The sequence below is a fragment of the Coregonus clupeaformis genome, chromosome 20, assembly GCF_020615455.1.
Source record: "Coregonus clupeaformis isolate EN_2021a chromosome 20, ASM2061545v1, whole genome shotgun sequence".
NCBI classification, from domain to species: domain Eukaryota; kingdom Metazoa; phylum Chordata; class Actinopteri; order Salmoniformes; family Salmonidae; genus Coregonus; species Coregonus clupeaformis.
The window spans coordinates 2,182,623-2,196,714 of record NC_059211.1 but is presented as its reverse complement, the minus strand read 5'-3'; the positions used below and the strand labels follow the sequence as shown (position 1 = coordinate 2,196,714).

General features: G+C 44.5%; 1 protein-coding gene across 1 annotated transcript; it reads right to left on the bottom strand.

The window, feature by feature from the left end:
• Window positions 1–837: 837 nt before the first annotated feature.
• b3gnt2a (UDP-GlcNAc:betaGal beta-1,3-N-acetylglucosaminyltransferase 2a) lies at window positions 838–12,461 on the bottom strand. The gene is made up of 3 exons (XM_045205771.1): window positions 12,034–12,461; window positions 5,462–5,587; window positions 838–3,019 (listed from the first exon to the last, which is right to left on the bottom strand). Exon 3 carries the CDS (start codon window positions 2,993–2,995, stop codon window positions 1,790–1,792), a length of 1,206 nt encoding a protein of 401 aa, XP_045061706.1. The 5' UTR covers window positions 2,996–3,019; window positions 5,462–5,587; window positions 12,034–12,461; the 3' UTR covers window positions 838–1,789.
• Window positions 12,462–14,092: the final 1,631 nt, after the last annotated feature.

The following is a 14,092-nucleotide window of genomic DNA, read 5'->3' as shown; positions in this document are numbered from 1 at the left end:
ATAAGTGGAATGATATCAAAAACATCAAACACATGGTTTGATGCCATCCCATTCGCTCCATTCCAGCCATTATTATTGAGCCGTCCTCCCCTCACCAGCCTCCACTGTTGTGGGTATACAGAAAGAGCAGCATTCACACTCTCTCTCTATCATGCACGCGGCCTGCCGCACACACATAACATCTCACTACCGCAGAAAAAAACACTGGGTCACAGGACTACTAACGCCTTAAAATTCTGGATTATTCAATAAATATTTAGAGTCACTGGTCACCCCAGGCACATTTGTTATTGTTTTTGTTTTGTTTATGAAACGGAGAAGAGGAGCTCGATAAGTGTGGTAAAAAAAAAATATTTACATACACTGAGTGTACAAAACATTAAGGACGCCTGCTCTTTCCATGACATACTGACCAGGAGAAAGCTATGATCCCTTATTGATGTCACTTCTTAAATCCACTCCAATCAGTGTAGATGAAGGGGAGGAGACAGGTTAAAGAAGGATTTTTAAGCCTTGAGACAATTGAGACGTGGATTGTTTGTGTGCCATTCAGGGGGTGAATGGGCAAGACAAAATATTTAAGTGCCTTTGAACGGGGTATGGTAGTAAGTGCCAGGTGCACCCGTTTATGTCAAGAACTGCAACGCTGCTGGGTTTTTCACGCTCAATAGTTTCCCATTGTGTATCAAGAATGGTCCACCACCCAAAGGACATCGAGCCAACTTGACACAACTGTGGGAAGCATTGGAGTCAACATTGGCCAGCATCCCTGTGGAACGCTTTCAACACCTTGTAGAGTCCATGCCCCGACGAATTGAGGTTGTTCTGAGGGTAAAAGGGAGGGTGCAACTCGATATTAGGAAGGTGTCCTTCATGTTTTGTACACTCAGTGTGCTCTGCTGTTCTATCGCGTGTGTGATGATGTTCAATGATATCTGAAGGAAAAAAAACGTGTTCGTTGTTTTAAGTAACTTCTTTGTTGTTGTAATATCGCACAAACGGACGTGGCAGTTTCACCGCTACGGATTCCAGCTTTAAGAGTTATAATAAACCAGCAATCTTTCAAATATCATAAATAGTTTGTTTCTAGAATCAAGTGCAAAGGAACGTCAGATCCATTGAGAAAGCTTACAGCAATACACCACCCTGTGTATTGGCGTCACAGTCTGGAAAAACAGCCATTTTGCAGAGAACTGTCTTTTTACTATTAAAAGTTATATGGATTTTCCCCCCCAAATCGTAGTTCATTTTCACATATTACTGTTATTGTGACAAATTACATTTCTTGCAAATGAAGGACCTCGCTTGCAATACTGCCTGTATATTACATACAGTAGTAGTACATTTCTATTAATGATACTACATTTGCCGAACACTGTCTTGAAAAGTGTCAATGAATGGTTGCTCATGGAACTTTGGAATGCTTGGGTTATATCAGCTGATTCTATTGAAGCTGAAACTAGGAAACTCGAAAATGTTCGACTTGCTAACTGGTTAAACGCGGCACGTGTATAACTACAACTAGTTAGCAAGTCATACATTTCAGAGTTCTGACTAGCACGTGAACGCAGCATTGCTACCGAACCTCGAGCATTTTGCGAATTCAACAAAAACCAATGAAAGCACTTAGAACACATCAAACACATTTCTCAAATACCCATTGGTTGCATGCCAAATGGCACCCTATTCCCTATATAGTACACTACTTTTGACCAGGGCCCATAGGTCTCTGGTCAAAAATAGTGCACTATGTAGAGAATAGGGTGTAATGTGGGATGCTGTAGATGTCTCACTGACAGTCCAATTCCGGATTGCTGAGCCAGGCCCAGATTTTGATCATCTCCTGCGGCGTCCTGCTGTGCACGAGCATTAAGCTCTTATACGCGCACGGGTTGCCCCTGTATTTCTCGTCAATGTCAAAAGTCCTGAAGCCCTTGTGCTTCTCCGGGACCAAGCCCAGCTTCTGGAGACACATCCCTGTGTAGACATCATCAATAGGATACAGCGCCACCTGCTGGGAGATGTTGTGCAACTGCAGTGCCAGTTCCCCAGAGTACAGGAACCCTCCTCCCCCAGCGTAGGGCGGGTAGGGCCCCACGAACACACTCTCTGGGATGAAGTACTTGAGCTTCCGGTCCCGGTGCGGGCCGGCGTTGGTGATTACGTCCCCTATGAACAGATCCCTTGCCCTGATCTCTGGAAGATTCTGGAGGAAGTCTAAGATCCTCCAGGTGTTGACGAATACGTCGTCATCGCCCTTGAAGATAAAGCGGGCATCAGGGCAACGCTGGCTGAACCAGTCCAGGAAGAGCACCTCTTTTAGGGTGAGGTTGAAGAAGGAGTCTCGGTAGTCCCACTGGAGGAGGTCCCCGTAAAGTCCGGCCTCATGGCTGAGCATCCCAGACAGGTTGGGGAAGTGGTCGACTGCCGCGGCATTGCCAAGGAGGAAGACCGTGCCTACAGTCCGATTGGCCAGAACGCCCACCCGCCCCCACGACTCCCGGATGGCCTGCCGACGGTCGAAATGGGGCGCCAGGGACTTGACGGCCAACAGGAGGTAGGGTTTGCTCTCGCACACGTGTGGCTGGTCGATGATCATCGGATACGAGCGGCAGCGCATGTGCAGCAGGAAGTCCTGGAAGCGGGGTGGCAGGGAGTTGTAGTCCTTCACCTGGGTGGTAACACTGTAGTCCGGTTGGCAGGGGTCCGGGGGCCTGGTGTCGTTGAGCCAATCAGGTAGCTCCAGGAGGGAGTCATTGGTCAAACCCGACATGAGGATGGGGTTGTAGATGTAGTCCAGCCTCTGCTGCTCCTTATTCCAGAAGATCTCACTGGTCATCTGCTTCCTCCAGAACCTCTTGGAGGGAATGCGCAGCTTCCGCTGGTCCCCCTTGTCCTGGCCTAGGTTCTGAGACACGCCCACTAGGATGAAGACGAAGACGTTGAGCATCATCATCACACACAGCACCCTGGTTTTCTTCCGGCAGCCGTGCATCTTGGCTCTCCGCAGTCTCCGGACCTGGACAGGAAGTAGTAGAGACAAACAGGAAGTGACCAAACCCAGAAGTTACAGACCTACAATGTACAGAGTATGAAGCGACAATAACGAGTTCGGCAGACTTACAACAAGCCAAGGAGGCATGGGCCCATTCAGAAACATGGTGAAAGGTAGTTATGGGTCACAGCTGGTGGCCTAAGGTTTTGAGGCAGTAGACTTAAGGAGAAATGTTTGAAGGTAAGCAGGTTAGAGGGCCTTCTTGGTCAGTGCGTTGTTTGTGTCCGAGCTGGACCCAGCAGCAGCCGCATACCAGCCCGCTTTTCATCCCCTAATCCTCGAGGAATAACCTGTGCACATTTTTCTTTATCCCTTCTTTATTTCCTTCTCTTCCTCCCTTTCTTTCTACAATGCCCAGACTAGCATCATCATGCAGTCCCAATTCGAGGAGCTCTCCTCATGACATCAATTACGGGTGGCAGTGTGTCAGTGTAATCTCAGGCTAAACTGGCCTCCCCACACAAAAGAGCCACACATTTCCATGTGCATCATTAATTTCACTGAGAGCTTTCTTGAGCCTCGGGGCACTGGCATGTAAGGAATCTCTATGGTTGTGCAATGTTAACCGAGTGTAAAATTAGCTACATGGGTCTAACAAAACAAACAGAGCCTTGGATAGAAGCAGCAAATGCTGTGATTAATCATAAAAATGATAACACATGTATCCTTATATATTTCCAATTTGGAAGTGAGAGTGAACATACAGTGGGGGAAAAAAGTATTTAGTCAGCCACCAATTGTGCAAGTTCTCCCACTTAAAAAGATGAGAGAGGCCTGTAATTTTCATCATAGGTACACGTCAACTATGACAGACAAAATGAGGGGAAAAAATCCAGAAAATCACATTGTAGGATTTTTAATGAATTTATTTGCAAATTATGGTGGAAAATAAGTATTTGGTCAATAACAAAAGTTTCTCAATACTTTGTTATATACCCTTTGTTGGCAATGACACAGGTCAAACGTTTTCTGTAAATCTTCACAAGGTTTTCACACACTGTTGCTGGTATTTTGGCCCATTCCTCCATGCAGATCTCCTCTAGAGCAGTGATGTATTGGGGCTGTCGCTGGGCAACACAGACTTTCAACTCCCTCCAAATATTTTCTATGGTGTTGAGATCTGGAGACTGGCTAGGCCACTCCAGGACCTTGAAATGCTTCTTACGAAGCCACTCCTTCGTTGCCCGGGCGGTGTGTTTGGGATCATTGTCATGCTGAAAGACCCAGCCACGTTTCATCTTCAATGCCCTTGCTGATGGAAGGAGGTTTTCACTCAAAATCTCACGATACATGGCCCCATTCATTCTTTCCTTTACATGGATCAGTCGTCCTGGTCCCTTTGCAGAAAAACAGCCCCAAAGCATGATGTTTCCACCCCCATGCTTCACAGTAGGTATGGTGTTCTTTGGATGCAACTCAGCATTCTTTGTCCTCCAAACACGACTGAGTTGAGTTTTTACCAAAAAGTTATATTTTGGTTTAATCTGACCATATGACATTCTCCCAATCCTCTTCTGGATCATCCAAATGCACTCTAGCAAACTTCAGACGGGCCTGGACATGTACTGGCTTAAGCAGGGGGACACGTCTGGCACTGCAGGATTTGAGTCCCTGGCGGCGTAGTGTGTTACTGATGGTAGGCTTTGTTACTTTGGTCCCAGCTCTCTGCAGGTCATTCACTAGGTCCCCCCCGTGTGGTTCTGGGATTTTTGCTCACCGTTCTTGTGATCATTTTGACCCCACGGGGTGAGATCTTGCGTGGAGCCCCAGATCGAGGGAGATTATCAGTGGTCTTGTATGTCTTCCATTTCCTAATAATTGCTCCCACAGTTGATTTCTTCAAACCAAGCTGCTTACCTATTGCAGATTCAGTCTTCCCAGCCTGGTGCAGGTGTACAATTCTGTTTCTGGTGTCCTTTGACAGCTCTTTGGTCTTGGCCATAGTGGAGTTTGGAGTGTGACTGTTTGAGGTTGTGGACAGGTGTCTTTTATACTGATAACAAGTTCAAACAGGTGCCATTAATACAGGTAACGAGTGGAGGACAGAGGAGCCTCTTAAAGAAGAAGTTACAGGTCTGTGAGAGACAGAAATCTTGCTTGTTTGTAGGTGACCAAATACTTATTTTCCACCATAATTTGCAAATAAATTCATTAAAAATCCTACAATGTGATTTTCTGGATTTTTTTCTCTCAATTTGTCTGTCATAGTTGACGTGTACCTATGATGAAAATTACAGGCCTCTCTCATCTTTTTAAGTGGGAGAACTTGCACAATTGGTGGCTGACTAAATACTTTTTTCCCCCACTGTACAACTCTGTGTTTCAAGCACCATGATCCAACCCACTGAGCCATTGTAACCACTGTTAGTTCCTCCCGTTGTATAAAAATGATATCTAACATATTACCTGTGAGTAGAAGGAAATTACTGGTCAGGCTGTTCATGTGGTCCCGACCCAGACCTTCTTAGCCCATGTGGGTCTCCTGCATGGGAGAAGGGCCCAGAAAGGGGAGCTGGAACAGGACTGGTGTTCCTGCAGCAGCCACCCGGAAACAAACCACAAAAAACACACAAACACAAGCACACAGCATGTCAACAACGCTGCTGTTTTTCTTCCGTAAGGGCAGGCTTTTTTTCTCAAGGGGTTATTATAGGGCTTGCGCAAACCAAATTGCAATTAGACATACTTATATCCCGCTACTCTCTCCTCTTCCATCCTATCATCTCTTCCCTCTGCTCAATCCTTCTCCCTCCAATCTCCTAATTCTGCCTCCTCAACCCTCCTCTCTTTCTGCATCCTTTGACTCTCTATGTCCCCTATCCTCCCGGCCGGCTCGGTCCTCCCCTCCAGCTCCGTGGCTTGATGACTCATTGCGAGCTCACAGAACAGAGCTCCGGGCAGCTGAGCGGAAATGGAAGAAAACTAGACTCCCTGCTGACCTGGCATCTTTTCACTCCCTCCTCTCTACATTTTCTTCATCTGTTTCTGCAGCTAAGGCCACTTTCTACCACTCTAAATTCCAAGCATCCGCCTCTAACCCTAGGAAGCTCTTTGCCACATTCTGCTCCCTGCTGAATCCCCCCCCCGACATCCGATCCTTGTTTGTTAAGTCAAATGACACTGCTGGTCCTGCTCACACTGCCCTACCCTATGCTTTGACTTCTTTCTCCCCTCTCTCTCCAGATAAAATCTTGCGACTTGTGACGGCAGGCCGCCCAACAACCTGCCCGCTTGACCCTATCCCCTCCTCTCTTCTCCAGACCATCTCCGGTGACCTTCTCCCCTTACCTCACCTCGCTGATCAACTCATCCTTGACCGCTGGCTATGTCCCTTCCGTCTTCAAGAGAGCGAGAGTTGCACCCCTTCTCAAAAACCAACACTCGATCCCTCTGATGTCAACAACTACAGACCAGTATCCCTTCTTTCTTTTCTCTCCAAAACTATTGAGCGTGCCGTCTTTAGCCAACTCTCTTGCTATCTCTCTCAGAATGACCTTCTTGATCCAAACCAGTCAGGTTTCAAGACTGGTCATTCAACTGAGACTGCTCTTCTCTGTGTCACAGAGGCTCTCCGCACTGCTAAAGCTAACTCTCTCTCCTCTGCTCTTGTCCTTCTAGACCTGTCTGCTGCCTTTGATACTGTGAACCATCAGATCCTCCTCTCCACCCTCTCCGAGCTGGGCATCTCCGGCGCGGCTCACTCTTGGATTGCGTCCTACCTGACCGGTCGCTCCTACCAAGTGGCGTGGCGAGAAGCTGTCTCCGCACCACGTGCTCTCACCACTGGTGTCCCCAGGGCTCAGTTCTAGGCCCTCTCCTATTCTCGCTATACACCAAGTCACTTGGCTCTGTCATATCCTCACATGGCCTCTCCTATCATTGCTACGCTGACGACACACAACTAATCTTCTCCTTTCCCCCTTCTGATAACCAGGTGGCGAATCGCATCTCTGCATGTCTGGCAGACATATCAGTATGGATGACGGATCACCACCTCAAGCTGAACCTCGGCAAGACGGAGCTGCTCTTCCTCCCGGGGAAGGACTGCCTGTTCCATGATCTCACCATCATGGTTGACAACTCTGTTGTGTCCTCCTCCCAGAGTGCGAAGAGCCTTGGCGTGACCCTGGACAACACCTTGTCGTTCTCCGCTAACATCAAGGCGGTGACCCGATCCTGTAGGTTCATGCTCTACAACATTCGGAGAGTACGACCCTGCCTTACACAGGAAGCGGCACAGGTCCTAATCCAGGCACTTGTCATCTCCCGTCTGGATTACTGCAACTCGCTGTTGGCTGGGCTCCCTGCCTGTGCCATTAAACCCCTACAACTCATCCAGAATGCCGCAGCCCGTCTGGTGTTCAACCTTCCCAAGTTCTCTCACGTCACCCCGCTCCTCCGCACACTCCACTGGCTTCCAGTTGAAGCTCGCATCTGCTACAAGACCATGGTGCTTGCCTACGGAGCTGTGAGGGGAACGGCACCTCCGTACCTTCAGGCTCTGATCAGTCCCTACACCCAAACGAGGGCACTGCGTTCATCCACCTCTGGCCTGCTGGCCCCCCTACCTCTGCGGAAGCATAGTTCCCGCTCAGCCCAGTCAAAACTGTTCGCTGCTCTGGCACCCCAATGGTGGAACAAGCTCCCTCACGACGCCAGGACAGCGGTGTCACTCACCACCTTCCGGAGACATTTGAAACCCCACCTCTTTAAGGAATACCTGGGATAGGATAAAGTAATCGTTCTACCCCCCCTGGATGTCACTATTTGCTGTAGATTGTCTACTCGAACCGTCACTGTAGATCATCTACTGAAAGCAATGGAATCCTGCACCTTTGACCTCAGAGTTTCTTACTTGTGAAGAATCTTTTATTTTTAGGAACTGACGGTTGCTGATTGGCTCTTTAACAAAACTAGACAGAGAGCTAGGCTACAGTAATTCAAAATATTGCTATGTGTGTGTGTGTGTGTGTGTGTGTGTGTGTGTGTGTTCAGTAGCAGCATGATACCCACAAGGTGTCAAATCTAACCAGAAAAGTTGAGCTTTGAATGCCGAGCCACGAACCTGCAGTAGCAGATTAGGGTGCGTCCCAAATGGCACTCTATTCCATTTATAATGTACTACTTTGACCAGAGCTCTATGGGGCCTGGTCAAAAGTAGTGGACTATATAGGGAACAGGGTGCCATTTGGAATGCAGCCTAGCAGTACAGAGTGCAGCAAGTTACACTTTTCCTCTGCGCAATCTAACTACGCAAACACTCACATCGGTAGTCAAACATGGGATATGCAAGCCATGGATAGAGTTTGTCACTGTTCAATACTGTTGGTGGGAGTAGTAGGCCTACAATGTAGATGTGGGTAACACTGACATTTCATTCACTGACTGACTGCAGCCATTTTATATTTGATATATGTATATATTTTTTAAAATATATAACTGTTATTAAGTAGTGATATTGGACTCAATTAAGTAAACTGATGAAGTAAATACTATTTAACATAAAATAATAAACGACCACATCATAGTCTACTAAATAGTTACATAGTCTATCATTAGTTTACTTCATATGGTCATTCATTAAGCTTTAAGTAACGGTTGAGAGGGAGACACGTGGGCACATGCTGGAGAGGCCACACAGACAGACATACAGACAGACAGACAGACAGACACATAAAGTTCTGTATTTGAGAGGGGGCCCATAATTAAACATCAGACAGACGTGTTCACTGAAGCACAGGTGACTCAACAGTGTGGTATCAACAGGACTAAACAGGCCAGGCACCGATAAGAAAGTGAGAAGTGCTAACTTGAAGGACATTAGGATAGAAATACATCCACTCCCCTAAGTATTTATTTGGACAGTGAAGTTAAATTGTTTATTTGGCTCTATACTGTAGCATGGAACTCCCTTCCATCTTATATTGCGCAAGTGAACAGCAAACCTGGTTTTTAAAAAATAAAAATAAAGCAACTGTCACGACTTCCTCCGAAGCTGCCACCTCTCCTTGTTCGGGCAGGCTTCGGCGTTCGTCGTCACCGGCCTTCTAGCCACTGCCGCTCCTCATCTCATCATTCCATTTGTTTTGTCTTGTTTATTACACACACCTGGTTCATATCCCCTCATCAGTACCTGTATAAGTGTTCCCTCTGCCCCCTTGTCTTTGTGTGTGATTGTTTATTGTGGAGCGCTGTGTATTTTGTATCGCCGGGATATTTCCCTGTGTGTCTTGTATTTTCCAGTGCGCCTGTTTTGTACACTAGAGTGTTTGACGCATTTCTGCGTAACTCTGTTTTTGCGGAATAAAGCCTGTTATTCTGTGATTTACCCTCCTGCGCCTGACTCCTTCGACATCACCTCATCACAGCAACACCTCACAGCACAACGCCTCTCCCCATGTGACCTACTTGTTGTGTGTATGTACTGACATGTATGTGTAACTGATAGATGCACACACACACTACATGTTAATGTTTTTAAATGTATGAAAATTGTAAACTATTTTGTCTGTAATGTATTTTTCGTTATATGTCGGACCCCAGTAAGACTAGCTGTCGCCATTGGCGTCGGCTAGTGGGTATCCTAATAAATCTAATCAAAATCCTAGCACACGACTACATCAAGCTTGTGACTCTACAAACTTGTTTGGTGTATTTTCCGGGGTTTTTGTGTTTCAGATTATGTTGTGCCCAATAGAAATGAATGGTAAATAATGTATTGTGTCATTTTGGAGTCACTTTTATTGTAAATTAGACTAGAATATGTTTCTGAACACTTCTACATTCATGTGGATGCTACCATGATTACGGATAATCGTGAATCGTGAATAATAATGAGAGAGAAAGTTACAGATGCACAAAGGTCATGCCCCCAAAACATGCTAACCTCTTACCATTAGCAAGTTTGTAGAGTCACAAGCTTCATGTAGTCATTGCGTGCTAGGAATAGGGGACCAAAGTGACAACAAGTGAATGAGCATGCTAACTGTTAACTCGAAGGACATTAGGTATGACAGGGGAGAAATATACACATGTGAATGATGTAGATTTTCATGGTTACTATGGAGCTCTAGTCTGGTTGAAGAAGCCCACAAGGAGTCTCTTTTGTTGGCTCTGGAGTGTCATTCATGGAGATAATGGAGAATAGAGTGCCTCTCAATGTTCCCTCAGCAAATACAAAGGAAAACATTGATTTACTAATAAGATAGTCTCTTTTCACAGCGTCTGAGAAAAGAGACTAGTCATAGGCCTATATATGGAGCAACAAAGCAACAGGTTTGAGATGGATGGAGTGTACAGTGTGTGTGTGTGTGTGTGTGTGTGTGTGTGTGTGTGTGTGTGTGTGTGTGTGTGGCCTCCCCAGCACATGTCCACGTGTCACCCTCTGAACCATTACTTACAGCTTTAAAAGCCTGTCAGTGAAGAATATGCAACAGACAAAGGATTTAGACAGTATCCCTACTTAACCATTTGGTTGCTATGGTGAATTTCCCTTTGGGATCCATTAGGCCCCAAAACCTGTTTCAGTCAATGGTTCTGCCTAGTGTTCCATATCTCCAGAAATTATTGCCCTCTCTCTCCACTCTTCCTAATGCATGCTATTAGATGAGCAACTGCTAGGAATCAGGTACAATGAAAACACAGACTGAGCCACTATTATGTAGCCTATACTGGTCACACACTAAGTGTACAAAACATTAGGAACACCTTCCTAATATTGAGTTGCACCCCCTTTTTCCCTCAGAACAGCTCTACAAGGTCTTGAAAGCATTCCACAGGGACACTGGCCCATGTTGACTCAATGCTTCCCACAGTTGTGTCAAGTTGGCTAGATGTCCTTTGGGTGGTGGACCATTCTTGATACACACAGGAAACTGTTGAATGTGAAAAAACCCAGCAGGGTTGCAGTTCTTGACACAAACCGATGCGTCTGGCACCTACTACCATATCCCATTCAAAGGCACTTTGTCTTGCCCATTCACCATCTGAATGGCACACATACACAATCCATGTCTCAATTGTTTCAAGGCTTAAAAATCCTTCTTTAACCTGTCTCTTCCCCTTCATCTACACTGATTGAAGTGGATTTAACAAGTGACATCAATAAGTGATCATAGCTTTCTTTCACCTGGATTCACCTGGTCAGTCTGTGTCATGGAAAGAGCAGGTGTCCGTAATGTTTTGTACACTTTAAAGGCTTAGATGTCTTAATGTAAATGTATATATACTGTACGTGCCACATGTTATTGTTTAAACAGCTTTCTAAAGGGGATAGTTCACCCAAATTACAAAATGACATTGATTTCCTTACTCAGTAAATAGTCTGTTGACAAGGTATGACAGCAACCCATGCTTTGTTTTTGTTGGCCACTGTTTCAAATGTTAACTGTTTTCAAATGTTAGGTACTATATTTATTGAATATTATATGAATCCTATGAATTAAAAGGACCCATTTGGGTGCAATCAATTAGCTTAATTTCTCAGAGATCAAACTATATTTCAACAAAATAATGTTGCAGGAATGCTAATCTTATCTGTTTCTAACTACAGAAACAATTTCAGAACAATATGAGATGGTGGGTGTCATGGTTTGATGAAATGACATGGAACGACCCATTATGAAGTAATTATCAACAGTTACTATGTTAATTACAGGTAATTAACTAAGTCACTGTCATCTTTTTCCCTAGAAACAGGGTTTGATTAATGGTTAAAGTAATGATTATTCATTATTATATAATCTAACATTGATCAAATACTAGTATTTATAGGAGCAAAACTGATGGAAGCAAACTTAACATTCATATGTTTTTCTATCTGGCATACGTAGATATGTTGGCGTTGCAATATTATAATATAATATAATTTCTGCTATAGCCGCAGGACTCAAACGCAATGAATGGTCTTCTAAGTTATAATATGCTAACCAAAATGGTTAAACAGCATGTATTCTCTAAAACTGGTTGCTATACTTTACCTGAATAGCAAAGTTTCCAATCCAAGGAGTCCACATCTTGGCGCACGGCCTATACTGTAGCCTACAAAACGCGTCTATATGAATATTATAACCTTTGCCCGCAGATAGTTACAAGAAGCGTAACTTTAGAGTGAGGCGCCTATGCTCACTATAAGCAATCCATGTTAGTTTAATATTTCATAGATCATAGTAGAAGTCCTGTGTAAAGTGAAAGTCAATGCCTTGCCAAAAAGAGAGAGAAAGAATACGCCTGGTAACGCTCTGGGTCTGTTCCTCTGTGATCTCGACTTCTACTCACACCCTCCGCATTTTCAGGACAAGGAAAATTCCAGCCTGCGTTCAGATCAGTGGGAGAAAAAATGATATTAGTATTTTTTTCTTAGCGTAACGTTTGAGGGGCACGACTCCTCCTTGGATTATGTGACGTAGCTCTTTGATATTAATTTGGGGCGCGTGCCTCCTTTGTTTGTATACTGTACTGAATATTTTGGGAGACCATGTGATTAGACTTCTCATATTGTAAAACCAAGCTGGAGAACTTTCATTTTCCCCCCTACACAAGTATACAGAGACAGAATGAAATGAGCGAATTCAGTTGAATGCATAGGATACATGGCTTCAAATATGTTTTCAGTTAGTGTTGTTTGTTACAGTGGATCACTGACAATGACTAACCCACATCTTCATGTCACCCTGTCTCAGGTTGGCATTCATTGTCATGAATCTTGCCCTGGAGGCAGCTCTGCATAGTGGTCACTATAGCTGGCACAGCCACAAAGTCATAAAATCTGATTTTAAACCTAACCCTAACCTTAACCTTAACCACACCTATAACCCTAATGCAGTGGTATTCAAACTTTTTCAGCCGGACATCATTTTTTACACCACAATTTCTGGGGATTTCATTTTTAACAATAATTTCTCGTGACCCCACCCCACCCCAAATCTAATGACACAACCTTATCAGTACAATTCTATTTTTACATCAACAAATAACCTTCAATTCATTACATTTTCAACACTTATCAAAATGAAAAGAAACCAATAAATACATTTACTCAAGAACATTTTATTTGTCAAATTATCTTTCTCAAAAACGTTTGTATATTGTCCCATACAATAATCTGTACTCTTAATTATTTTTTCTTCTTAAAAAAATAATAATTGGCGACCCAACTAGGCCAATTTGTACTTTGCAGTTGGCGCAGCTAGCGGAAATCGCTCAGTTCTGCCTCCAGGGCAAGATTCATGACAATAAACGTCAACCTACATTTCTGTTTTGCCTTTACAGAACCAAATGCTCCACTGTGATTACCATCTATTTTATGAGCTTGTTTGAGATGGGTAGATACAGAATATATACAATGTGTACAAAACATTAAGGGCACTTTCTTAATGTGGAGTTGCACCCCCCTTTGCCCTCAGAACAGCCTCAATTCGTCGGGGCATGGACTCTACAAAGGTATCGAAAGTGTCCCACAGGGATGCTGGCCCACGTTGACTTCAATGCTTCCCACAGTTGTGTCAAATTGGCTGGATGTCCTTTGGGTGTTGGACCATTCTTGATACACACAGGAAACTGTTGAGCATGAAAAACCCAGCAGCGTTGCAGTTCTTGACACACTCAAACCGGTGCACCTGGTTCCACTACCAAAACCCGCTTCAAAGGCACTTAAATCTTTTGTCTTGCCCATTTACCCTCTGAATGGCACACATACACAATCCATGTCTCAAGTCTTAAAAATCCTTCTTTAATCTGTCTCCTCCCCTTCATCTCCACTGATTGAATGGATTTAACAGGTCCATGTCATGGAAAGAGCAGATGTTCGTAATGTTTTGTACACTCATTGTATACTGTAAGTGATAGGCTTTCATATACAACATTCTATGCTCTTTACAGTAAGATGTAGTTTTCAAAATAATGACTAAACAAAATTGTCTGCAGACCTCAATGAAATATAGTAGGATGTAATGTTGGATGAAATGTTTTAGAAAGTAAAACCTCTTATGGAGAGGTTTTGGCTGGTGATTCAGGATACAGGCGTTTCTGGTACACACA

Excerpts from the sequence above, each read along its gene's own strand:
- b3gnt2a (XM_045205771.1), bottom strand. The coding sequence starts at position 2,995 with ATGCACGGCTGCCGGAAGAAAACCAGGGTGCTGTGTGTGATGATGATG.